At 43.2% G+C, this 27,956-nt stretch overlaps 1 protein-coding gene across 10 annotated transcripts; it reads left to right on the forward strand.

The window, feature by feature from the left end:
- Positions 1–2,858: 2,858 nt before the first annotated feature.
- Positions 2,859–27,925, forward strand: rhobtb4 (Rho related BTB domain containing 4). Of its 10 annotated transcripts, none has more exons than XM_085909437.1 (12): positions 2,859–3,757; positions 4,188–4,297; positions 17,081–17,282; positions 17,376–17,479; positions 19,440–19,625; positions 19,786–20,605; positions 20,866–21,085; positions 21,714–21,832; positions 22,768–22,918; positions 23,002–23,090; positions 23,162–23,267; positions 23,524–27,925. In XM_085909437.1, exons 3-12 carry the CDS (start codon positions 17,091–17,093, stop codon positions 23,700–23,702), a joined length of 2,166 nt encoding a protein of 721 aa, XP_085765563.1. In that variant the 5' UTR covers positions 2,859–3,757; positions 4,188–4,297; positions 17,081–17,090; the 3' UTR covers positions 23,703–27,925. The 10 variants fall into 10 exon arrangements, with proteins under 10 accessions (XP_085765563.1, XP_085765559.1, XP_085765556.1 ...); XM_085909433.1 differs by lacking the exons at positions 2,859–3,757; positions 4,188–4,297 and adding exons at positions 5,518–12,413; positions 12,512–12,566; XM_085909430.1 differs by lacking the exons at positions 2,859–3,757; positions 4,188–4,297 and adding exons at positions 5,518–12,413; positions 13,558–13,694.
- Positions 27,926–27,956: the final 31 nt, after the last annotated feature.

Raw genomic sequence — 27,956 nt, forward strand, 5'->3', positions numbered from 1 at the left:
GCATCACAGAAATGGTGATGGATTCATGTTTTCCAAATCAAGTCAGATTCAATTCTCTCTCCGAGTGATATGACTCAGCCTCTTTAGGGCACTACAGGAAGTCTGAATACGCAAACATCACCGGCACAAATTGAATTGTGCGTCTTCGTGGATCATTTTAGAGGCACACTTAAGGTGTTTTGACGGCTCATGGTGACATCGGTGTCCGCACGCGCGTCATGACAGCTACAGAGCACACAACACCGCAGAGACATCACACCAATTTTCCACTTCACAATAGGAGAGTGAGTGGCAAGGGACAAAGTAGTATGTGATGGAATCATCCCGGGAGAAAGAAAACTCTCATCTGTGCTAAGAAATAAATGGAATATTCCTCAAACACGATTAACTCATTCAGTGCCATTGACGGCTACAGACGTCACTTATCCATGGGCTGGCACTGAAGTGAAAAAAACATTGACAGATGGTCTGTGTTGCACCCTTAGCACATATCAGGGCATGCTTTTGTCAGCATGTGAGTGATGGCGGAATGTAGTCAGCATTCAAACATTATCGATAGTGCTACGCATTTCACAGCAATATATCAATAAAAACAAAATAAATTTTGACACAAAAGTGCTGAATCTGCCATGAACTCAAAGCCATTCATAAATCCAATCTATCCCAAGGTGTGTTACTTTTTTGGGATTGGAAGCCTCATGATAGTGACTTGATTTCCAGAAATGTAATCATCAAGCATAATTTCAAATCGAAATCTCATTTGTAAGATTTCTTATTGTATGTTGTCAAAGCTGGAAATGCATACAAGCAGTTCATGTGCAGTTTGGTGGAGCGTCAAATATATTTGTAGTTAGGCCCTAATGACCCTATTTGCCCGAGACATTCCCCAGCTGCTCTGTCACTCCCACGCACAGACAAATGTATCAAATGTGCTCCCAGCATACACATCCATGCTCACATCTTCACTTTATGTAAACCAGCCAGCAAAATAATTGCGGCGTGCTGTTACTTTTCATGTAACTGTCCTCGATAACAGTCGAGGAACCGTAACGTGTTTTAAGCCACATCATAGCCGGTCCTGCATTGAGGCGGCACCAAAAAGTGCTGAGCTTCCAAAATCCCCACATGAACATTTTTTTTTAAGAATCACAAAAGTAGCTCTAAAACTCTTGATGTTTATCAGTCCATGGCTATAAATGGAGAAAGTGCAGCAGTGTTGCTACTCTCCCTAGAAACGGCCACCTCATCATGATGAATGTTCAGTCAGCTGAAGGAAAATTCTCCAGTGTTGACTGAGACGCATATGCTAACATCAAATCTACAATAAATAAAAAAAAACCCAATCCTTATAAATAAAGTTGGGACTGCTTTGCTACCTCAGGGCCTGGACGCATTGAACAAAAAAATAAAACAACTGTTTCTACATTGGCCAAATGCTTTCAGGTGACGAGTAAAAAGAAGGCAGAGGATGCAGCTGAAGAGTACCCTGGGCCTTTTTGCTCTTTGTTTCATTTTGTCAACCTCCTACCAGACATGCCATATGGCTTCCTGCCTGACCATCGGTGCAGAGTAAATTCAAAGTGATCAGACGCAAAGTATAGTACATGGAGCAGAAATACAAACACTGCAATCTGCTCATTTTTGTCAATTAGGCGCTGACCCGCACAAAGTGGAGGTAGAGGAGATTTGGAAGAAGACACATTTGTACATGACTTGAAGTGACTGCATGGAAGAAAGGCGAAATACAAGAAAGAGGACCCGAGTTATCTTGAGAACAACTAATGATGTCAGGGCAGGGGTAGCTGTGCTCATTCTTGTTTCCATGGTAACAGCAATGTGCTACCAGGGAAGCAACACCAGTCACAAGTACTGCGCTGTGGTCTTGCTGACGTGAGACACACGTGCCAATGCCCAGCTGACAGCGTTGACGCTACGCCAGCACCTCAGTGACGCCATACAGGGACACTGCTTGTGGGCCAAAGAAGCCAAAAATAGTTTTGGACTCATCGTTACACCGAGACAAGTTTGCTGTTAGCAAAATATATCACTGAACCAAAAAATCCGGTGGTTCCATCGGGTTTGCTCAAATCGGACATTGGTTGTGCATCATTAAAACATGTTAAATATAATTTATTATTTGGGGGGGACACAAATTACAACCAAGAAAATAGTTTATCGCTTCAGTTTTCCTCATTCTTATTATTTTTTTAAAATTTTATCATTATAATTTTAAATCATTGACAGCAGATCCCGACTATCTTCCCAAAAGTGATGTTAAATATAATTTATTATTTGGGGGGACACAAATTACAACCAAGAAAATAGTTTATCGCTTCAGTTTTCCTCATTCTTATTATTTTTTTAAAATTTTATCATTATAATTTTAAATCATTGACAGCAGATCCCGGCTACCTTCCCAAAAGTGACCGTCACGTGTGAGCCATGATGTTGGCAAAGAGGTCCACAGACACCCAAGTCATTGGCTCCTTTGTGAGCGATTGTTCGAGCTCAATTGGAACTTTTGTCACGTGCTTAGTTCCAGCGATCATCAGAAAGAATAACAGAGGCTCCAGAGCAAATAGAGGCTCATTGTGGCCGCTCAGCTCCCGAACGTGTGTCATTGTGGCCGCTCAATGGCTGGTGTCAAACACCGCTTTGGCTCCTCCCGTGCACAAGTGAAAGTGATCCAAACTGGACCGAGATGGCTCCTTTGTGTGTGTCAATATTGTGTTGTGTCTGTGCGAAAGGCGCTGTGCACTCGCCACACTGTTTGTTTTTCCATCGTTGTGCTGATCCAAGCCTTTTCCACCACGCATGGGATCAGCAGTTTGCCCACTTAGGAGAGAGAGAGACGCATCGAGAATCTGGTTTATGTTGACGTGTGTGTGGACATCCTCCATTATGGACCTATTGTGGCCATATTGCTCGATCTATAGCGGCGTGGCATAGAAAAGTGCTGTCACAGACATGGGAGCGAGCCTGGGCGGGTTCGCCGGCCAAGATGAACAGAAGTCTTGGACATGCTGAGTTTGGTTGAACTGGGTGCTGCTATGTTCCATATGATGTGACTGGAGTCAGGTTTTGGACGGCTTTTTATGATATCATGAAGAATTCCACCAGACTAAGAACAATATGAGGAAACGTGACTTCCATGCATTTATCCCTTTCTACTTGATAACCACAATTTGGCTAAATAACCAATCCCAGCTGTTGTCGTTGGGGTTGGAAGTGGTGACGACTCCTACATAGATGATGCAATTGTCTGCAACTTAAAAAAAAAAAAAAAAAGATGTTCCTAACACTGAAAAATTCACAGATGTAATCTTTGATGGCAATCGTGATAACACTCACACAAATTGTGTCAAATGTTGAGAGAGAAGCTGCAAACAGTCAAGACATATTCATCCATTGTTCTGAATCATTGTAAAGGCAGCTTTTCTTATCTCTGGTTCATTGTCGCTCGAGCCGAAAATCTTAATAATACTGTGATGCATTTATAGTATATGATCCAAATTGGTTGTCAGCTGAAGCACATGCCCATGCAGACGCGCACGCTCCACTTTATGAATGGATGGGTGTGGCTCTGAGCACACCATAGATGAGGCTGACGTCGGGCGGGGTGCGCTGCGCTGCGCTGCGCTTCTGGTTCTGATGCTGCTGCTGCTGCTACTGAAGCCTGGCCCGGAGTAGAACATCAACACAAGTGGGCGCGACCACCGTGAAGAGAGGCCACGGACGATCGGGAGACTTCAACTCGGTGAGGAGAAAGAAACATGACTTTGCTGCAGTTTGGGATCGGATGCGTTCAGGGGGACTGGGAATTTTTTCCATTTCTACAAACAGCGTGAATTTTCAGAAATAAATAAATAATAAAGTAGCGGTGCGTTTGTTGGCTTCCCGGCGCGTCTGCTTCGTAGGTGAGACACAATAACATCAAAACTCGACCGGTCCAGAACAACCCTGAAGGAGTTCCACGCGTGCACAATCTAGGCGGGTGGGGGGGGGGGTGGGGGGGGATGTTGGTCTGGAAACAAAACAAAATACCACGCGTGTATCTTTTTGCAACATGAAGAAACATGGTTAACTATAGAGCTCCTCTTGGTCGACCAAGGGCAAAAAGCTCCTGATGAGATGTCATCATCTTAATCACAATCATCATCATCATTGCATGCGCGTGTGGCTTGCAGGGAGAGACAGACAGAAGAGCAGCCGGACCGGGACGTGTTCAACTGTAAGTGGACGTCGAGGAGAAAGAGACGACAACTGATTCATTCGGGAGGTGGATGTTAAAGTAAAGGTAGGAATTACTTGGTCCATTTAAAAAAAAAAAGACAATTTATTAAGCTTGTGCATGCTGCAGAACTGGCGCAACGGTTCGGCTGGTGTGGACTGCATGAAAAAAAAAAAAGTTGTGCACTTATCAGAAGTTGTACTTTATCTTAACTAAACATTTGTTAGAGCGCACATTCGGAATAAAGGTGTTTGGTTAACTAAAGGAAAATACATTTGAACAAACTTGAGTGGGTGTGTCGTTTTAAGCGAGCGACTAAATATCATGTCTGTTGGCGTTTGTCCAAAAGCCACAAAAATGTCTTGAATTTAGATATTTAATCACCTTGTCATTTTTGTGTTGCGCCAATTGAGTACTTTGGGTTTTGGAGTTTCGCAAACTCTTATGTAATGCAGATGAAAAGAGCAGTCAGGGGGGTAAAAAAAAAAAAAAAAGCATCATTCTCCTTTTAATGTTGAGAACAATCCATTCATGCACATTGGTTGTTTGATTGTGAGTGTAATAAGAAGTTAACCACTCGGCAAACAATAGATTTTTAATTTGGTTGTTTGATTGTGAGTGTAATAAGAAGTTTATCAGTCGGCAAACAATAGATTTTTTTTAATGTATATTTACTTTGGATGAAGTGACACTACAAATTGCTGTTTGGGAATTCTGCTTTCTTTGCCTTTGTTCTACCGCAGGCGGGATCAATAGGAGGTTTTACTGAATCTGGGCAGAGAACTGATGAAGGAAGGGGATGGTTGTCGGTTTTCTCCGTTCCGCGTCTCGCTCTTGTGTTTTTCTATCAGCTGTGGAATTTGAACCATTCTCCCTTGAGGGCGAGGCCGTTCCTCTGTCTGCCAATGTGCGCTAGGTTTGATAGGTTCACCAGCATTGTGTGCCCCGATGCACGTATGCAAGGCCAAACTCATCAAAAGTCAAAAGCACGGTCCTTGGACATTTGCACATTTCAAAAAAAAAAACAAGAAATAACAAAGACGTTACACAGCGTGTGCGCCTCTTCCCGGAACCGCGTGATGTTTGGTTTCTTGGGAAAGTTTTGCAGAGGGAGAACACCAAGTGGGCGAACAGAGAGAGTGAAAGAGCGAGCGAGATGTTGTGCATAGGCGATGGCGCCTTCTACTCACTCGCTGCATAGCTTTTAAACAAGCTCTCAATGAGCACGTTGCGGCAGGTTAAAGTGATGGGGGGGGGGTGAAATAGAGGAGGAGGGGTAGGGTGTCTACTACTATAGATTACACGTGGCCATGAACTCACCTGGCGTTCAAACAGTTAAAACAGATATGAAACTTTTCCACCAGTTAGTCAAGTAACATGCACCTGTTGATCTTTGACTCCAAGTCATGCCAACTGTATGTCCATCTTTCAGGAACGAGTTGATGGAACTGTTTTTGTTCCCAGCGTATTTGCTTAGGTTGCTGTAGGAACATGATGGCTTCTAGACTCCTTTTGTGCCTCTGCTGGTCAGAATTGTGCTTACTTGTTCAGATCACTCCATTAACAGCTCATAAAGCATCAACGTATGTGGATAAGAAGGTGTCGCCAGTGACGACAGGAAAGGGCAGGGCTGAAGGGGTAAGAGGAGATAAGAGAAGCCCACAGGAATAGTGAACAACATGTCTGTTTAGCCAGTGCCAAAGCGAGCGAAAGAGGGTGGGGGTGATGTAGTGATAGAGGGAGGACATTACACAACTTCATTGTTGATAGAATGTGGTGAAAGAGGACAAGGGTCCAGGGCCTGAAGTTTGCCACAGCTGGCTAAATCCACTTTAGACACAATTTGAAGCTTACTATTTAAACTGTTCTTTTTAGTCAAACAGGGAAGATTATTTTATTGTTACATTGTTATTTTCTTTATTTATCATTTCTTAAAAACCATTTGGTTGGGAAACCTTTTACAGACTATGGGTTATATGACCTCATTTTTTGGCCCACTATTCAAAACAACTTCACCTCATCCAAAAAAATGGAAGCTAACACTTTGTAGCCACTTTCATTGGATGCATTTATTATCACAAGAAAACACCCCCTCCCTTCTCTTTTACGACGTAATGCATCAACTCCTGACCTTGCATGTGCAAACATTTGAATCAGGCAAGCATATTGACATGCGACACATATCTGGCCCGGTAAGAGTTGTTGGCTTTAACTCTAATCTGAAGTGAGAGATACGGCCAAAATTCCTGCTAATCAGGGGCAGAGTACTTTCCTAGATGGACGGACATTAACGCTCAAGGTGTTTCTCACCTCGTAATCTGCTTTCATACACAACAACACATTGAAAGATTGCTGCTTTGCAGTTTTGGCTGGCTGACGCAAGCTGGCTGACACACTCTGTGTCTCGCCAACACACGCACACGCTCGCTCGCTCTCATGCACGGAAGGATCTGATATCGCAGGTCCGCCTTGTAGAGTGGCAAGTTCAAGTGAGATCTGTCATGATCTTAGTCACTGTTTTTCTCTGTGGTTCACATCCCACATGGAAATGTGAAACTGACTCACCGCCGGTTGGGTTTGCCACTTTCAGCCCATTTGGACCCATTTTTAGTCACTCCACGTTTATCGCAGTGAGCTTCAAAATCAAACTTTGTTTTCTTGAAATTTTGAGTTCACTCAACTCTCACCTTCAAGTAGCCTTTACAGTCATGTTTTTGGAATGCGGGCAGAGACACACTGGGGAGATTATGTGACCTTTGACCCTAAATCCTCATTACCGACAAGTAGCATTGAAATGACCATAGAATTGTCCGGCTCTCCAGCCCTCGCTCTCATTTGAACATTAATAATTAATATCATCAACAGTATTGCAGGTTCTCGTGACTACTTAATGCTAATGCATTTGCACAATTCAGGCCATCGGTGTCAAACTTGAGGCCCGGGGGCCAAATGCAGCCCACCACATCATTTAATGTGGCCCGCAAAGATATATGCATCGACTTCATTTCTCAATACTAAAATTAAAAATTGTCTTCAGACAATTAAAAGACAAAGATATCGCTAGCAATTTTTATGACCACTCCATTTTTTTAATAATTGAACAGATTTTACTCGTCTCTGATTTCAGAGGTAGTTCTTCATCAGTTAGTTGCGTAGCCTATACTACAAGAAGTTGACAGTCACAATGGCCGTGACAAAAATGAGTTTGACACCCCTGCCTTAGGCCGATGTGTGCTGTTTTGTCCCATTATTGCCATATTCACTGGCGGATTAGCTCGGCTCATGCACCATCCCAGAGAGCCTCTACCCACTTGACCGTTGACCTTGACTTTGATACTTTAAGCCTTACGCGGTGCAGCGACATGTGGTCCCAGTGACCGTTGGCTGACTGTTGTTTGAACAGGCCAGCGTGCAGGCCGTGCGGCAGTCGAGCGGAAATAACCCGACACCACTATCGATTTTTCCATCACTATTTATGGACACCTATTGTGCATAGATATGCATGTGTGTTTAATCATATTCCTGCAAGTCTTATTTCAGGCAGTTTTCATATCATTGCATATCTGTAAATTTAGTGTGTCTCCCTTCCAAGCTTTCAAAAAAATCCTTCTGTGGAACTAGAAATTCCGATGTTAGGTATACACTCTGAAAATGATCAGAGCACATTAAAAGAGCGTTCATCATTGTGATATTGTCATCTTGAAAAATGTGAGGAACAAACAACACGAGTGAAACAAGATGCGACGAGGCTATTTGAAGTAAACACAAAGCGGTGACTTCCTGCAAAGCCTCAGCTCACCATAATGTGATTGATTTGTCCATCTGCGTCTCACTTGCGATGACATTTTTTTTTTTTTGCTTTTGCACTCATGCTCGTTCCCTCCCTTCCTTTTCCTCCTCGCTATTTCGGTATGTGTGAGCAACGTCTAAATAGAGGCAGACACACACTGCCCGACGAATGATAGATTTCAACACAAGGGAATGGAAATCGCATATCATCCACATGGAATGGTTGCACTGTAGTTTGGAAAGAATCCTCTCAAAGTATATTTTATGACTGAAAGACGGTATTTGCCATAATTTGTAGGGTTTATTTTAGGATAGTTTATGTCGCAATTAGAGGTCGCTCCTGTGTGTTTTACTCTTTATGGAAAGATGTTTAGATGATAATGGCAAGATAATCTCAGTCATTCTGTAATTATAGCTGCTAACATTGATCCTTAAAGAGAGTGTTTGCAGTTAAAAAAAAACTCACATACGTATACACACGTTTCTTAAAACAGTGCCTCTAATTTAATTAGCAAGGAACCACCGTGCCCGAAGAAAACCAACCAATCAAAGACAGTACGCATATGCGAGACACAACCAGGGAGCAAGATCACGTTTCCGTTTTTTTTAGGGCCTCCAGAGTAGAAATGTCGGCCCCCTGTGCTACACGCAGGTATGATGTAGCGCTAATGTACGGACTGAACGGCTGGTCTGAAGCAGTCTGAAGTCCAGAGGTGTTTGACTTGGCGTTCCTCTTTGTTTGATCAGGCGCTGCACTGAGGACACTCAAATCTTACGCCTCACTACAAGCAGCACTATTATATATCGTGTATATTATGCAATGCTGTTTGTACAGTGCTAGCCCAACTCTCGAGCTAAGATTTATGCCATATCAATATGTGGAAACTCTTAAATCCAAAATACAGTTCTTATGATAAAGTATAATGCTGACTGCCGTCTTGTGTTACTTGAAGAGTAACTATAACCTGATTACTTGGCTCAAAATAGTAACGCGGTCAATCAGTCGTTACTGGCATGTTTTCAGCATTTGTAGTTCAGATCAGCTGTAGTCTTGCGTTCGGCCACAAAGAAGTACCTTGGCGCCCATTGTTAGTAAACATTATTAAAAGGTCTCCAGTGGGGAAATAGGAAACATTGTGTAGTTAAACAGAGATACAATAGCAACTTCTACTTCATCCTTGCTCTTTCACTCCTTCAGCCCATCTTTAACCCCCCCCCCCCCCAGGAACCACTTAAAATTCCTGACATTTCCTTCCATCACGACCAGTCATCACCAAGATTGTCCATCCTCGTGTGGTCGGTTCCCACGAGTGCTTGGAATTCTTGGAAATGCTAACATTTTTATGTTCCTTTTTTCTCATGATAAAGTGAAGCAGTGCATATCATTATTATTATTATTATTATTGTTATGATTATTATTGTTTGGGTTTGTACTACTTGCATGCATATTGTCATTTTTACTTAACACATTTAATCTGTGCAGTCAAGTTAGATACATTTGGACTGCTCTTAAGAACTGGATTTAAAAGCAAAACACATGCAGGAAGTGTTTTCCAGTGCCACACTTTACTCATGGGCCTGCTTTGTAATAAATAATGTGTTTGTCGCAAGCAGGAAACGAGCCCTTCCACAAAGAATTTAATCCAAACAAATAGCCCATTCAGGAGCTCTCTGACACGTACCCCACTGTGTCGGTTTTTTTTTTTGTTCGAGAAAAACAAAGTGATATATCTTCCTTAGGTTATAATGAGGAAACAACATCTGGCTACAAATGAGATAAGACAATCTACAGATAACCTACCAAGTCAACAATATGTTCTCCTCGGCGACAGACCTTTCCGAGCCTTGAATGTTTTTCCACTTAAACTCATCACCGATTGCCAAATGGGCCGGCCGTTACAAAACACGCTCTACCTCATGCCAGCGTGGCGGCGCTGACATGTAGCTCTCTCTCAGTATGTGTTTGTGTGTGAGAAAAAATTAAGAAGGATAGCAAGAGATTGACACATTGCAACAGAATATTTGGGCAATCCTGGTCAAATAGTTTCCCACAAAATCACTTTTTGATGTTGCCCTTCAGTCAATCCATTCATACCCTTGAACTTTGACCCACTTAGGGGAGGACATTGAAATTCCAGCGTTGTCTGCCAAACAAGAAAAACAAAAACATGAGCCAAACTCCTCTTGCATAACAAAATGATCTTAAATTGTAATTATGATCGACAACATGTCTCATGTTTTGTGGTTTGTGTGATTGTGTGTATTAGAATTTAATCCTCGGGACTGTTATCACTGACATGGTGCTGGAACTGTTTTGAAGACCCACTGCAGCTCTGACCCACTTGTGTCAGCACACGGGGTATACACGCGCACATTTATCTTCTGCTCATTGAGTGTGTGTGTGTGTGTGTGTGTATGAAGAGTGTGCATGTTTGTTAGTGCACTCGATGGTGTGGGTTGAAGACAAATTCTCTGTGGACACGTGCAGTGTGAGAATTGGAATGTTTGGACAGCTTTAGGACCGTTGCAAGCCAGTTTGATAAAAAATCAATGGCGGCAATGGCATGGGTTAGAGATGAGAGTGAATTCTTTACACATTTGAGCAAGATATATTTTTTTTGTGGGCCTACAAAACAAACAAACAAAATCAATTTCACAAGGTCATAGACCTCTTCATAAAATGCTCATTAAGATTCACTAAATGTTCCAGAGTTGAGCTGGAAATGTTGAAACAAAATGTTAAAAAAAATCTGAAAACACCCAAGAGTCAATTACCTGCCATATATCGACCTCCCCCTGGTTTGATTTGAAGTGTTTACTCAATGTTAAAGACTCCCGCGGAACAGGAGCAAACTTCCCACACGGAGGATGAACGAGCGAGAAAGTTCAAAATCACAAGTGCGCATTCCGCTGTTTATGTAGCGCCGTGGCTGAAAAGGCCAGATGTCCCATCAGGCTGTGCTGCTTGATAGTTCTCTCACAAGGTTCCAAACAAAGGGGCAGACTCTCTGCATTTCTAAGACCTTGCAGTGCCAATGCTCTCGAAGCTCTACTTTATCCCACGGCATTCCACACCATCTTTCATGAGGCTTCTTTCTGCCCATGCCAGCCGGGTCAGGGGGCACTGTTTTCTCAGGGTGCAAAAAAGACCAAACTGGTCACAGCTAGAAAAAAAAAAAAAAAAAAAAACAGCACCACCAAAGTACATAAACAGTCCATTTGACTTTGATTGGTCAGTGATGTTGACAGCCTCACAAATGGAATTCCAAGTCTTTAGATATTTCATATCGCTCTTTTCCTTGGTCAAAACGGTGAGAAACATATTGGCAGACGTCTTTATGGCACAGTGTGACTTTCTTGTCGCCGTGGCCTTGAACATCTGCATGAACATCATTGAAATGTTGAGGGAGCTTTGATTGCCTTTTGTTTTCAGCGCTCAGTACCCGTACCTGCCAGTAGATGTCAGTCTTCAGTCTTCCACAAGCGCACAAAGGATATGTATGTCATTAGATGAGCTTGCCGGGGGAGACTGCACAAAGTCCCGCTTGCACAACTCCATCAAATACATTGCACCACAAATTCCATCACCACTGGGGAAAAGGTGAGCAGAAGTAATGGCAGGGAAAAAAAACCCGTCATACTATTGTATACTTTCAAAATAAAACCATGTTTTCTTGCAACATCCTGAAATTCCAGGAATTCATTCCTTGAGATGAACTCACAAGGCTGAATGTTTTCCAATGCAGGCTATTGTTTCGTTTTCTCTCTTGCATTGCATTGACATTTTTTGCCAAAGTGAATTACAGAAGGATTAGGCTGTGAAAATTCGAATCTGTGTGTTACAACTCATTTGGATGTAGTGCTGGCTCTTTTTCACTTGACTCATACTATAATGATAGGATTAGTGTTTGGAGTAAAAAGAAGAAAAGAAAAAATGGGGATCGTTGTTTAAGCGGACATTTGAACTGAGTCTTTATTGAAGTATATTTTCCCCCCCTAAATTTAGGGGCAGTGGCTTACGATAATATTGATATTTCGTGAGAATTACGTTTCTGTCGTGCGAGTGTTTTGTACGTGACGGAGGAACACGTCCACTGCACAGTGTATGCTTTTTCCGACATCACGTGAACGCCGCAAAACAGGAGTTGGGTGAGTAGTGTGCTGACGTCACGGCGCGGGGGCGTGTCCTTTGAAGAAATCAGCTGGGGAAACAACAACAGAAAAGGAGGTGGCTCAGACTGCAACCGAGTGTCTGGGCCAGTAATGTTGCACCTTTCAAGCTATCAAAGTATTCTTTTCAGTTCCGATTGTCAACAGCGGATGATTGCAAGTGAACCGAAGCTGGTGCAGCTTTGACAAGGCAGCCGCGGGAAAGCAGGAAAAGAGGGCAGAGGTGCTTTTTTTTTTGCAAGCTATACTATACATGCTCTTTGTGTCAAGTGGACCTGAACACGATCATCTATTTGTTCTCCCCGTGTGCCGGTTTGCAAGACCGGCCGGCACTCCACCAGAGTGGCATGTGGGTCAATTCTGGAAGCGTCGGAAGGTAGGTAGGGACCCCCCCCCCCTCCCTTCACTTCCACAAAGGCAAGAGAAAATGAGCACATGCTCCCTATCATGACATCTCATCAAGCTCCCTATTTGCTTGTAAAAGTTAGCGACATGCATGTATGGGTGTGCACTCTTTAATCTCCTTTGGTTCTTAATAGCAGCCAGCCCCTCAATGATGCATGGTGTTTTATTTGCAAGCAGATTATGTTTACAGTGGTTGGGATTATTGATGCCCTGCCTGTTTTTATTGAGGTGTTACGTGTCTTCGTGCAGCGGATGGGCTTGGCGTGTTATGCAAGACTTATCAGCTGCATCTTTTAGGCATGTGGGAAGATGACATCTTCCTTTTTGCTGCTGAAATAGGTGTTGAGTATTTTTTTTGTTTTTGTTTGGTTTTGTTCGCATCCCATGATGCATTTACCTTGGTGTGCACGTTCACTTTCCCCCAAATTATGAATGAGTCAGGTGCTTATGAATGGGAGGGGAGGGGGGGGGGGTGCTTCATTGATAAGTGTGATCTCATTCTCCGGCAAGGCAGGACACGCTAGGAAATGGAAAAAACTGTGCGTGGCCGTCCTGGTTGGGATGTGACGATGCCAGGCAGCCCATTACTTGAAAGAAAAATGTTACTTTGACAGCACACGCACAGAGGTGATACTGAGCCTGTGGCTATGACGTCAGCAGAGGGTTTGCGTTACGCAGGTGGCAGGGAGGGGGACAAAGCGTGCATGCTAAGTGGAATCAAATCTACCTGTTTTCCAGAGGGACTATGAGTAGTCTGATGTCGAGCTTTATGAACCACAATATGATCTACATCTTAATAAGCTAATGTTATGAAGTCCAATTCATGCAATTTGCCAAATTGGTATTGTGAAACTTTCCCAGTCCCAAAATGATTCCTTTACTACAAACAATTGATCCATCTGTAACAGGCAGAATCATGAAATGTTGCATTTTGTATAATACGTATTTTGTATTGGTTGCAGGTGTGCCATATTTGCTTTTAAAAAGATGAATCAAGTTCCATATTCTGCTTAGTTCAACATTGACAAGCCTGCATTATGTGACTGGTGTGGATGTTCCCAATGCCCCCATGTCAGGTCGAGGAGGAAGGTAAACTCAGGTAATAGAGCGCACATTTTATTATTTGGTGATTTAAGAAGAAAAAAAAAATGTTATCCATCTCAGGGGACGGCCATTTTGATTTGTATTGCCACTCATTGTCAACTGAAAATGGCATCGCCAATGGCTAAAGGCCTTTGCTCACCAAACAGATGAGAGGCGGACAAAGAGTAGGTGGTCAGCCGAGGAGGAACGTAGGATGAGAAAGAAGATCATGAAGATGTTTGTATTGTTGTGTTGAGAGGACACCATAAGGTTTGCCGTCCGTGTCTACGAGGTCTCCAGTCAGCCATCGGGGGAGCCGAGCAGAGGCTACAGACTCCATTATGTAAGCAGTCTGTGCCAGCTGCGCCTGTGGCACTCGCCGTCTCCCAACATCTCCGTAACACAAACAAAGGCTAGTAAAACACTTGTCACCAAATTAACAATAGGTTATGTACCAGCGTTTGACCTATTTCCTCCAACAATGCTTCCAAATAGGGGTCACTCACGTCTTGCCAGGCTTATGTGAACATGGATGAACTCTAGACCAAAGAGAAAAAATGCACCCAAAAAGGGGTGTGAGTGTTTGCTTCCGGTGGATTCTGAATAGTGTTGCATAACAGAGAGGCAGACAGAACATGGATTCGGGGGGGGGGGGCTTAATGCTGCTTCTTGACCGTCATTCGGTTAAAGTGGGACGTCCAGAGATAGATTTATAAGTCTGCAGATGGATGTGAGTGAGCATCTATGAGAGCGTTACAGTGATTAAAAAAAATCTTAAAGAAAAAGAGGAGGAGTGGTTGAGTGGGCACAGCTGCATGAGAAGTAGCTCCCTCCACAAAGTGCTCGGCAGCAGAGAGATGAATGAAATGACTTCACAAGGAAGTTGAAAAAAAAAAAAAAAAAAGATGCACAGCTGTGTAACCAAAACAAAAAGCTCGGAAGTCAACATTTTTTGCATAGTGTTAAAAATCAAAACGATCCTTCTTTGGTTGTTTCCCCCCCCCCCCCCGCATAAGTTCAGGTAGACCTTTGCTGCCGTGCAAAGGTGATGACTAGCAAAGTAGATCAAGTCTAGGCGACCATGTGCAGTTCACAAGAGGTCACTGGCTGAAAATGAAACTTAATCTTTGCGGCTTCTCTTTCCGTTCTTCTGAGAACTCAAACACAGAGCAGATAGCAGGTGCTTAACATGTCGGTAGCGTGCGAGGGAATAATTAGCTTCTGGGTGTTGACCGACACACGACCGGGCCAGATGTAGGATCGCAAAGATGGCTTGCTCGGGATCCCCTTGAGTGTGTGTGTCCACATCAGCGGCTGCTCCTGCTTCCATCGCTGTTTACTAACCAGGAGGCACGAAACATGCACAAACAAGGGAATCACTCCTTCCTTTCTCCAGGCACTTGGATAAGGACTGAATTCTTAGCACCAACATATTTGGTTGTTGTTGGTTTGCACTTTTGATCCCCGTGGCATGACTTGGCATGACTGTAATAGCGGGTGACGGACTCTTCTCCCTAGGACTCAAATAATCCCTCCCTGGCTCGTCTCTTCGGGAATCCCACTCGCACATCTGATTCGTCGGATCCCCCTGAGAGCTGTAATTCCGTAACCCCAGGCTTTGACACGTTTTTTTTTTTGGGTGTCTTTCTGAAATGATGCTGGAGGTGTTACATCATCAAAATCCATAGAGTCCAAATCCTTTTGGCTTTTTACTACGCTTTCATCATCTCGTTTATATTTCGATATAGACGTCAACACGAGGGTCGACACGAGTTCGTTTTTGAGTAGTTGAGGCTTTGTAAACGTTAACACGGTCAATCTGGATTTTTGGACGTTTCTAGTCGTCAATGGCAGTGAACGAGTCCATTCAAAAAGACTATCCTTGCGAAATAGGCACGCGCATAAATCACTCATCCTGCTCTTAAAATAATTCAACATGTTGCGAAACGACACCGCAGGATGTTTGCACAAGATCGACGAGGGTTTACAATTTCAGATTGTATCTGTGCAAAAAGCATCTCCAGTAATATTGATAGAAATGTCGGCCCCCTTTTTTGTTTTCTATGTTATCTAACATCTCTGCATTTAGTTCCAGGGATGAATAAGTGATTATTAAAAAGAGAAATGATTGGACTAAGTTGTCCCTCCACCCACTGCATCTAGCAAGATTCTTTGTGAACAAAACATGAGTCATAGTGTTGAAAGCGTGGTTTTGGTCCGACTTACATTTAACAATTTGATTTACCCTACGCTGGATCCAATTTCTTTTACTGGACGACGTTTGTACTGACCAGCCATAAAGATATCACAAAAAGATGGCCGCCTCTGAACGTGAAGAATATATCTAAGTGGAACTAACTTTGGCTCAGGAACAGATGTTGGTCGAGAAGCAGGTTGGAAATGTGACGCCACAAATTGCAGGTCAGGGCTCACGCTAATGAATGGAGCTTGCCATTTTTAAAGCCAACCGCGTCAATGGAATACCAAGCAGGGGGGCCTTTTATGAATCTTTCATAGGTTCTATTTGTGAGTCAAGCGAGAGGTTGTTTGAAAAACTTTCAGGGATTATTGGATCGGTAAAAGTGTGTGCGGAGGACGCTTATGCAACAGAGAAGATTGGACAAGAGCTGTGTGTAAATACTTGGCATTCACATATTTGCTTTGTGGTTTGGCAAATGAAAAAATGGGAGCGCTGTCTTCAGTCATATTCTTTTTCAAGTCAGTCCTTACCTGAGCTCACCTTTTGTTTCTTGCCAGGGACCAATCAGAAACAGCAAAGACTCAAACCCAGATTTGAAACAACTATGTTGCCTTATCTTGTGGTGCTCTTTGCGCATCTTAAGCGTCACCTATAATGTTCTCCTTGTACAATTGTGAAACGTGCTGTCCGGCATGCGCGAGGTGACTAGCAATGAGGTGAGATATGCAAGGTGATAAAAGGACAGCGAGCTCAAACCACGTCATCTCTCCTTTTCTCTGTCCTTCTCTGACTACTGTTACCGAAATAGCTCTGCAGTCCCTCCATGTGTTCTGGAGAGGAGTTGGCAAAGTCCTTCAAATACTGGTCAGTGACGCTCCCTTAGCCTGGCTCGCATGGAGAAGTCACTGCGGCCTACATGCCCGGAGCCTCGACTGTCCCAGTGATGACTCATTCCCTTTGGAAAGACTTATCAGTACAATTTTATAGATTATATATATATATACATTTATATATATATATATATATATATATATAATTATTTTTTAATATATATAAATATATTTATAAATATAAATATAATATTTATATATGTGATGTGAATCTAAATAAATATATATATAAATATACAATATGAACATAAATATAAATTGATATGAGTATAAATAAACGGACCTGTTCCCATTCTCTGCTCTTCTTCCCAGGGCCCTCTCCATGGATATAGACACAGACTATGAGCGACCCAATGTGGAAACCATTAAATGTGTGGTGGTAGGGGATAATGCAGTGGGCAAGACCAGGCTCATATGTGCCCGGGCTTGCAATGCCACCCTCACACAGTATCAGCTGCTCGCCACCCACGTGCCAACCGTTTGGGCCATCGACCAGTATCGTGTATGCCAGGAGGTGGGCACGCGCATACACCAGACACCAACCAATACAAGGAAAGTTGCACTGAATAAAGTCACGTTTGCGTGTGTGGGGCTTTTTTTTCTACAGGTGCTAGAGAGGTCCCGTGACGTTGTGGACGAGGTCAGTGTGTCCCTTAGGCTCTGGGACACATTCGGGGACCATCACAAGGACAGACGCTTCGCTTATGGCAGGTGAGCGAGCACACACTTATTCACATGATTTTTTTTTTCCACTGCAGATATTTTCAAGCCTTGAACATAAAGAGTGAAAAGAAAAATCACAGACATGATTGTGACATAACTCAACAGTCAATCCAGAGATTTTAATTTTTTTTTTTTTTTTTCATCCATGGGCGTTATTTAGCTGAACCTTGCCCTCAGGCTGCTGTTACATCCTTCCTCCAGCAGACATGATTGGATCACGGCTTGATCCTCTTACTCGGCATGCTTGGCTCAAAGCTGCTTTTATTGGCATGAAATGCAAAAGTAATTAAAGCACAACCGGTAAAAGAGAATGTGGAGATCAACTTTAATTTGAAACATTTAGTTGTTAATAAGAGTTAACAAGTTTGGTTGAGGTAATCATACAAAACATCACCTTTTTGTTATACGTGACATCATTTGGACCCTTTATATTATTGTCATTATATTTCATAATGTTCATACAATTTTGATCAAGTTACCATGTAAATGTGAGACGAGGTCGCTCATATAAAAATGAACAAACGGAAGTCTGTTCCGGGACCCCCCTTCAAAAGGTGCCATATTTTGACTCAGCTCTCCTGCTTAATAGCGAGAAGGACGTAACCAAATATGGCCACCAGCCTAAAGGCTTAGAAACAAGACGGCTTTTAAAAGTAAAAATATGCCGTGGTTTCCAACTAATCCCAGGGCATTAACTCTATTTTTGTGCCAAATCCAACTCAATTCACATGAAAATAGGCTCGAGATATGCAGAAATAGAACATTGCACAGTCATCCATGTACAGTGGACATAAAAAGTCTACACACCCTTGCCCAAATGCCAAAGTAATGAAAGAAACAAAAAAAAAATCGCTTCATTTTTCTTCCCGCTAATATTGTGACCTACATATATCTGACCTGTTGAACTCAATTGAAAAAAAGCTGAGCTCAAGCACAGCGTTTTCCTAACCTGTTTTCAGTGTTCGATGTACTTTGTGGCGCCTCTGTTGTTCTTTCATTCCCCTTGAGTGTGTTGTCCATCCCTGTTTGTGTATGTTTCCACACCTTCCCTAATGTTCCAGATGCTTTGTCAGCCTGCAGTCAGCTGATAAAGACGCAGCGCCAGCTCAGCTGTTTTTTGCCTGCCTGCCTGCCTGACGTCTGCAGAGGCAACCATCAAGCTCTCCTCCTCCTCCTCCTCCTTCTTCTCCTCCTCTTGCACTCTCTGTCCATTCACTCGTTCAGCGCCGCACGTCTCTCCGCTTCTCATGATCGCATGACTAGCTCACGGCACACATGATCTCGCTGCTCTTTGTTGATACCAAAACTCAAAACATTGTCACATGCCTTGTTAGGAGTGGGAAAAAGTCAGATCATATTATGAAAATAAGCTCACGACTGTGTTTTTTGTATTTCACCCTACATTGATATAATTATGAAAGAAAACGGTTCTCCTGCAACTTCTTCACTCATTCACTGCCAACCAAGTTCATATATTTGACGTTTCTAACCGTCAATGGCATTGATTGAATTAACAGGCATTGGTCATTGTTTTAAAAGCACGCCACTTCACATTTCATTTGTATTTAGAAAAATCGCCATGTGTCTCTTGCGCTTGTGTTTGTGTCTCCTCTTACATAATCGGGAAACGAGTGACCTTTGTAGTTTGGATGCACCACATGCAACAGTGACAAGCCAGTTTATGTCACATAAGAGCCGGCCGGCGGTCAATCAGTAGCCCTAATACAATCTTTAAATCCGTTTATATCGTTCACATCATTCCTGAAAAGTCACCACCCAGTCACACCGTGCAAAACATTCAAATGCAAAGATGAATATGACTTTATTTTTATTTTTTAATGTTTTTATTGGAGCCACAGCTGGCAGCAATGCAATGATAAAATACCTGGGCTGAAACACACCACAATCCCTCGTCAATCACTTGTTTATCTTCTTTCCTGATGGCCAGGTCGGATGTGGTGGTGCTTTGCTTCTCTCTGGCTAATCCCAATTCCCTGCGCCACGTCCGCACCATGTGGTTTCCGGAGATCAAGCACTTCTGTCCACGGACACCCATCATCCTTGTGGGATGCCAGCTGGATCTCCGCTACGCTGACCTGGATGCAGTTAATCGTGCACGTCGACCACTTGCCAAGTAAGAAGCCTTTCATATTCGTCCCTAATGGACAGATTTGGATCGGAATTTCACTTTTTATGACTTTTTAGTGCTTTTAGGGGAATAATCCCCCCCCCCCCCCCCCCCCCCCATCATCATCAGCATCCTTAATACCATCATGATCTTTTCCAACCCACAGGCCCATCAAACCGACAGACATCCTCCCTCCCGAGAGAGGTCACGAGGTGGCGAAGGAGCTCGGGATACCCTACTACGAAACCAGCATCGTGGCCCAGTTTGGGGTCAAGGACGTTTTTGACAATGCCATCAGAGCTGCCCTCATCTCTCGCCGTCACCTGCAGTTCTGGAAATCTCACCTGAAAAAAGTCCAACGGCCTCTCCTCCAGGCACCCTTCCTGCCTCCTCGCCCGCCGCGCCCCATTGTGGGAATTCCCGACCCCCCGGCCACCAACGGCGAGGGCCCCGACTCCCTCTTCTGCCACCCGCTCTGCGCGGATGTGGTTTTCCTGCTGCAGGGCGGCTCCACTCGCGTTTTTGCGCATAAAGTTTACCTGGCGACTTCCTGCTCCAAATTCTATGACCTCTTCACCCTTGAACTGGAGGCATCCTGCACGGCGCCACAAGGGGAACAGGACCAAAGCAAGGAAAGCACGGACAGCGGCGAGGAAGACGAGCTGAGCAGAAGAGGAGCCAAGGAGCAAGCCGGGCGCACCAAGAGCCTGGACATCGATAAAGACGGGGTCGATGGCGCCGTGCGGGGCCTGAATCGACCCCCGCTGCTCCAGCGCGGCTCTTTACGGACTTCCCAGAGTGATAATGCGCTCCCTTCTCGAGCGCAGTACTCTCTGGGAACTCCCGTGAATTGCCGGGCCCTTTCGGGATGGGGAAGAGGCTTCTTGAGTGTATGTCTGGAGCACGTCGATGACCCCGTGACCGGACGACCACGGCTAATGACTGTGGTAGTCATGGATGTGCTCATTCAAGAGGAACCCTTTAAGGTGATTCAACTAGTATACACACACAATATGTATTTATTTCACGCATATAGTCCACTCTCAGTCGGTTTACGCAACATTTCTGCCATCTAGTGGTGAATGTTGTTCTTACAACTCAAATCTTAATGCGTGTCTGGCATAATTTGCATGTTTGCTGATGATATTTTTTAACTTTATGGGGGTTCTGTGGGATATTCTCCATTTATTGTGTTTTTTTTTTATTGAAGACGTATAATAGCTGTTTATCTGTGTTCTCTCTTCAGGCCGTGCTGCAGTACTTATACACCGGCAACCTGGATGAAGGTCGAGGAGACCTGATGCAGGTGGCCACCATCGCTGAGCTACTTGAGGTGTTCGACCTACGGATGATGGTGGCCAATGTCCTCAACAGGGAGAGTTTTATGAACCAGGAGATAACCAAGGCCTTCCACGTCCGCAGAGCCAACCGTATCAAGGAGTGCCTTAACAAAGGCACCTTTGCCGGTAATCTTCTGCGCTAGCTAACCCTCGACAAGCACGTTGCAGATGTTTTCCATCAGTTAATGTTTGGGAGTGGAACATCCAAGCATTCTCCGACAATGTACACCAAGTGTACATTTTCCTTTTAATTGTCATCCAATGACTTGATGACTGACTGACACTTGCTTGGTTGCCTTGTGTCAGTCCCGCCGTGCCTTCTTTGTCTTTGTTTGTGTCGTGTTGCGTATGTGTCCACCCCCCCAAGCTGTCACGTTTGCACGCTCTCACAGCTAGCGCCATCCATCTGCTCGTCTTTCCATTCACCTCTTTGTGTCGAGGCCGAGTCATCGTCGGAACGTTCTCGTAACAAGTTTGTCTCAATGAATCCGCCGTCGGCGTCATAATTCACGGTTCTTTTGATGGATATGGACAACATTTCAATTGATCCCATTTCCAATACCTTCCGTCTTTTCTCCTTCCCTTACTCCCAAGAGCTGTTTTGTCCCTCTGTCAATTGACCTCTCTGTTTGTCTACGTGTCTGTGTGTGTGTGCGTCCGTCTTTTGTCTACCTGGTCTGTCTTTCCCCCTTCTGTAGCTCGGGCTTCTGTGGCATTCCACGAGATGAATGCTCTTTTCCCACCCCGGTTTTAGATGTGGTGTTCCGGCTGGACGACGGCTTCCTCCCGGCACACAAGCCGCTGCTCATCTCCAGCTGTGACTGGATGGCGGCCATGTTCCGTGGCTCCTTCATGGAAAGCTACGTCGAGGAGGTGAGGGCTTTCTTCTATCTATCTTTCTTTCTTTCTATTATTTTTCTACATTGGGTTTTATTTCATTTATTTCCGACCATATGAGCTGTTGTAAAAAGAATTTCTGACCTCCCGTAGCGACGTTAGTGAAATTGCATTCAAATCCAAAGTAGGTGACATGACATCAAATCTCACTCCAATTGGAGGTTGTAGCGGAGCATCCCCTGAGGAAAAACTCCTCAAACTGTGAAAGTAGCGTGTGATCAGCCAGCGTTGTTCTATTTTCATGCTCATGTCACACTTGCTGCTCTGTATTTTTAGCTTTCGCCCGCCGTGTGATATCATGACTTCACACCATCTGTGCTCAACAGTCTTAACAATGGATTTGAATTCTGAGTTAATTATTCCTTGGCAATTATCTGTAGAAATGTAAAAATGCAGTCAGTTCTAATTGTTCTGTCATTTACACGGTGTTGTTAAAGTCTACACACCCCTGCCCAGGTGTTTTATGGTATGAAAGAATTACACCAAGAAAAAGAATTTCAAAAGTTTAATTTATTTTTTTAAATATACTAGGAAAGTCAAAACTGGAAATTAATTAGTTTTCTGTGTGTCATCGGAGAATATTAATTCTCAAATCTGTCGGCGTGTCCTCATTTCTATGTAGTTGCGAACATGCTCGTCAACAATGTCCTCATCGTGATGTCGCTTCCCGTGCTCGGCCATGTTTTGTCTTTTTTCCACACACTGCTCTCAACTCAGCCATCACGCATCCAACCGAGCTGGGATCAAAGAGAATGGGAAATTGGAACAGAACCAGAACAGGATGTCCTCTACCCTTTACCTCCCGCCACCGCTTTGTTTATATTGATAGTCGAGTCTGCACACAAACCACCTGCTAAGTTTTGCTCCATTGCTGCCCCCAACTCACCTGAAGGTTGATCCTCATTACGCAGGTGCCCATCCCGTCCACCAGTACGGCATGTATGCGAGGCGTGCTGGAGTTCCTGTACTGTGCCATGTTGACTCCTTGTCCTGACCTGGAGGCCATTGAATTAATAGTGGTGGCCAACCGTCTTTGTTTACCACGCCTGGTCGCCCTGACCGGTAAAGATTCCCTCCGGCTATCATTTTCACGATTGGAGAGACGGCAAATAATAACATGCTTCTCTGCGTGTGCGCGTTTTCAGAGCAGCACGCTGTCGATGAGCTTCTGCAGTCGGCAGTGAAGGGAGTTGACATCGACGGGCACGTCTTGGCCTATTTGGAGCTCGCCCAGGTCGGTGTAACGGAATAGTGGAGCGCCTTTGTGAAGTTAACTATTTTCTACCGATGTTTCTCCTCTTTCAGTTCCACAATGCCAAGCAGCTATCAGCTTGGTGTCTCCATCACATCTGCACAAACTATAACAGCATCTGCCGCAAGTTTCCAAAAGACATGAAGGCCATGTCTCCAGGTAAAGCAGCAAATGTCAGCAAATTACAAATGAACACAATGAATTTGAAAAAAATTACAAAAATCCGACAGGCACTTTTTAGATTGTAAAGGTGGTATTTTTTTTTTTTTTTCCAAATCCCAAAATATATAAGATTATTATTATAATTATTTTTTAGCCAAATATGCGTGTATTTTTGGCATGGGTCTATATTCAATTGGAACATACATGGCGAATGCATAGAATGTCTAGCTTAACAGTTCCAACTGCTCTGCAGATAACCAGAGGCATTTTGAAAAGCAGCGCTGGCCTCCCGTTTGGTTCCTGAAGGAGGAGGATCGCTATTTGCGCTCGCAGAAGGAGCGCGAGCACGAGGAGGAGATCTTGCGCAAGCAGCACACCAAGCGAGGCTGGTGCTTCTGGAGACACCCATCCTCTTCTCCGCACGTCTCCTAGGCTTCAACGGAAGAGGGCCCGGTTGACCCATCTGCCCCCCCCACCCCCGGCCGGCTCAGCGTACAGTATTTTGCCGGCGCCAGTGCACTTCTGCCTACGTAATGGCGTCACTAGAGCAAAGTGCTTCCCCACGAGCCCCCCTCCTCGACCGCCCCCAGCCCCTTCATCCCGTCCATTGTGTGATTGGACCGGGAGCAAGGGCTGTCGATTTCTCTTCGTCGCCAGCGTCTGTCTTGATCGGCTCCACGTCTGCTTTAATTTAACTTGGGGAGTTTTTGTAAAGGGGCTCACATCTGCCTTCACTTCTACACAGACTGTTAGCCTGCACACACAGACCCTTTCCCCAAGATCTACCTTTCTACAACCAGCACTGGATATCCAGGAAGTGACACGATAGAACTCATTTTGATACAAGTTGTGTTTTTTTTTTTTTTTGTAAACCCCTCGCACCTTTTTACACGACTCTCATCGAAGACCTTCTCCGTGATTGTCTGGATTGCCGAATTGGAGCACATTTTTGAATTTGATCCTGTACCTTGCGCCCCCGCACCCTTCTAAAAACAAACACACATACAAAAAACAAAAACAAAAAAAAAGACAACTGCACTTTTGAGACTTTCCAAGTGACAACCGAATAGCGTTGACGGGGATCCGGAGCCTTACTTGACGTCTCTTTCTGGAGGAATGACGGATACAGTATTAAACAAAAGCATCTGTAACGTCCATCGCCGCCACTAGATAAAAGCGCCTCAGCAAGCCTGCCTTTACACCACTGCACCACTGGGGGCAGCATTGCTCAGGGCCCCACCACTACATAGTCACACTTTTAATGCCTGTGACTTAGACATTGTTGTCACGAGTAGTATGTACAAGGAGTATGAGGGCTGCACTGAACAAATCATCAAGTATTGAGTCAAGTTGCAATACAGTATTTACACACATGAACACAGAATTGCAACAACTTCATTGGCGTAATATAGCCGTCTGATTGACGCCACCTCCAAATGGTCTATATGCCGTGAGATGGTAGTAAATGAATTAAAAAGATGAAATGTGAATATCGGCGGCGTCACTATTGCATAATTTTTTTAAATCCTCTACTGTAAGACTTTTCAATTGAGACAACTTTATTTCTGCCACTTTACGCACTCGGATAAAAATAACTATCCTCATACGAATCTCTTAATAGCACTTTCTTTGCATTATTTTTTCCTCAAAAATGAGACTTTCTGATGTTCTTCAAATATTTCTTTCCTTATCATATTAATTTACTCTCGCAACCTCATGTTTTTTTTTCTTTACTTTATTCTCGCAACATTGCACTTTTTATACATGATTGAATTCCTCCCCCTCATAATGATTACTTTTGTTTTCAATTTGGCCCGAGTACTCCTTTCGTTGGTAGGCACAGTATTGTGATGAGTGTTAAAAAGCAGCAAGAGCACATGCAACATGTTATTGAGTGCATTTATGAACTCTTTCCACCTCAATCGGAATACCAAAGCTGTGATTCTCTTTCTTCCCCACTTTGCTTCATTTCTTCTTCCCTTGCTTGCATCCTTGTTGCAAAGAGGGCGATGCGGTGGTCAAGCGGTTCCTACTACGAGGCACGGTGTTTGATTTCCTCCTCACGAGGGGGGGGAAAAAAAAAGAAAAGATTCACTTTGCCTTCCGTTCCTTTCGCTGGAATCCAAAATGGTGCTCAAGACACAATACAACACACACATTCGTTCTCAGTTTCCAGTGTGTGTCCAGTGTTTCAATGAAAAGTTCGGCAAGTTTCCAAGAAGGTCGTTCAGTTGAACATGTGTTTATTTTGAAAAAAAAAAAGAATAGAAAAAAAACCAATTTCAGCAGTTTTTAGAATGTGTAGCATTTGGATTTGACACACATAGTGCTTTTGGGGGGAATGGGAGATTTTTATATATATATATATATATATATATATATATATATATATATATATATATATATATATATATATATATATATATATATATATTCACCACCAAAGTGTTGTTGATGTATCCACACAAATTTGAGCTGTGTGCTCTTATTTTTTATTTATTTTTTTCCTTCTTCCCACTGATCACACTCTTTTGCGCATTAGCTAGAAAAGCGATGGAGATGAGATGCCTTTGAGTCACCTGGGTCGCATGTCCCTGTTCTACCGGAGAAAGACACGATAAAGTCCTGAAATAGACTTCCAATTGGATCTCGTGAGAGCCAAGTGAGAACCAAGCCAATTTTCCAGTTCAATTCAAACATTGCCTGGTATTACTCACTCTTATCCAACTTCAGGTGACCCAAAGAAGAACAGATTTTGATGGCTACTATTTGTCTTATGAATTCTTGCTATGGCCCAATTAGCCTCTTCTCTCAGTCCATGTGCCTTATAACGGACAACATAAGTCAACGTTTGGGTTGCAGGCTGTTTTGTGTAAAATAGGTTGTGCTTTACTCACCACAATCCGAACTTCCTTTTTCCAAGCAGATGATCTTGAATTAATCCTTGCCCCCCCTCAGATTATTGTTTTTATGTGGATTATTTTTTTAGACGGAGGAATAGAGAAAGACAGAAGGCCATAGATTGATTGTGATTTCAAATTGGAAAGAAAAAAAAGTGCCAGATTGATTCCTGAAGTGACTATAATGTAGTTAACACTGTTATTGGTAGAGGGCAGATGTTAGACACAAATATCATTTTGTTTAGGAAAGCATTTTCTGTTGTCTATGTTTTTGTTTGACCTTTCTACGCTTAGCCTGTCTCCAATGATTGTAGCACACTTTTTGATTGACCTAAAATAACCCCTTTTTTTTTACAAGCTCTGACTTTTCGTACACTGATCATTTTCACTCGGCGCATTTAAATACCTATTTAACTTTGTCTGAAAAATAACAATGAGAATAATATGCAGGGACATTTATAAACTTAAAAATAACTAAGAGGCAATCGTCAGACTTTGCATTGTAATACAAGATATAATATACTTGGGGTTTCTACGTTATTAATACAGGGTGTGGTCTTTTTTCAAAGCAACACTGCAGGTGATTTATGTTCTTATCATCATGCAATTCTTAAGAAAGAAAAGAAAAATGGCTTCAATTGGATTTACATGCAATTCATGATTTGGGAATTCTGGGAAAAATATGCACGTTGCTGGGTCTCCTCTTAGTATACCGGAGCATAATCAACGGTATGACTTTTTGAAATGGAAGAAACTGGGACAAAAAAACCAAAATGATTTTGAGCTACTGTATTGCTACGGTGTCCTCACAGGCCAAAGTTAAACGATATACACTGATGTCATGTCATGTTTAGCTGTTTGTCTTCATCACATTGGAGTTTGAGCGCAAAACACGTTGTGTGTGTCTCCGTTCATGTGCCTTGAGTGAAATGTTCACACTTGTAGCCCTGTACAGGCTGACCACTACTACCATGCGCCGCTTCAAGTCAACAAAGCCAAAAAATAACATGAAAAAAGTAACGCTAGGCAGCTTGTAATAATTATTATGATGATTTTTTTTTTTTTTTTTTTTTTGCAACAGTGATGACACGAGTTTTTGTTGTTGTTGTCTTATCTGCTCAAGTTACGCAACAGTCGAATTGTGAACCAACCTTGCACACCAGCAGTTCTCAAATGAGGTCTCTGCACTCTCTGTTAGGTGCCTGCACTTTCTATTATGTAGCCTATAATGAAATGGATACTCTCAACTTGCTCAAGTTTTCATATAACAAGCTTTGGATTCATCTTAGTACTGGTTTCATCGTTACTCCACATTCAGTGTTCCACTGTTCAGATGCAAACATTTGCTGTGACAACTATGTTTAATATGATGCTTTAATGAATTCCTTCAATTGTCAAGTATTTAGGATTGTTATGTTAGAGTTGCGGAGGGTTGCGTGGACTGAATAGTATAGTTGTGCACTTTTGTTTCCATGTGACTTTTATTAACCTTCACGGCTCATGTGTAGTACCATAAAAACAAAGAGCACACGTACCACCTTCAACCTATGACTGTTAAGGGCTTTCAAAAAAGAAAGAAAAAAAAACAACAACTAAACAATCAGAATGTTTGCTACTGTTTGCAAAGATGTTTTGAAACGGTTTGTAATATTTTTTGAACCGCTATGATTTGTACAAAATGACCTTTTTCTTTTTTGCCATTGCAGTATTTTGATGTTTGACATGGATTTTATTAAAACAGTTTAATCTTTTGAACTTGTGTTATTGTTGTGTTGTATTACATAAT

The sequence above is a fragment of the Syngnathus leptorhynchus genome, chromosome 4, assembly GCF_054491065.1.
Source record: "Syngnathus leptorhynchus isolate UIUO chromosome 4, UIUO_Slep, whole genome shotgun sequence".
In the NCBI taxonomy this organism is placed as follows: domain Eukaryota; kingdom Metazoa; phylum Chordata; class Actinopteri; order Syngnathiformes; family Syngnathidae; genus Syngnathus; species Syngnathus leptorhynchus.

What these genes read in the sequence shown, in the direction of transcription:
- rhobtb4 (XM_085909430.1), top strand. Translation starts at nt 13,648, where the DNA reads ATGTTCCCAATGCCCCCATGTCAGGTCGAGGAGGAAGGTAAACTCAG. An exon ending in GAGGAGGAAGGTAAACTCAG is followed by an intron (nt 13,695 to 17,080) that starts GTAATAGAGCGC and finishes TCTTCTTCCCAG; the next exon opens with GGCCCTCTCCATGGATATAG. An exon ending in TAACAAAGGCACCTTTGCCG is followed by an intron (nt 21,086 to 21,713) that starts GTAATCTTCTGC and finishes CCCCGGTTTTAG; the next exon opens with ATGTGGTGTTCCGGCTGGAC.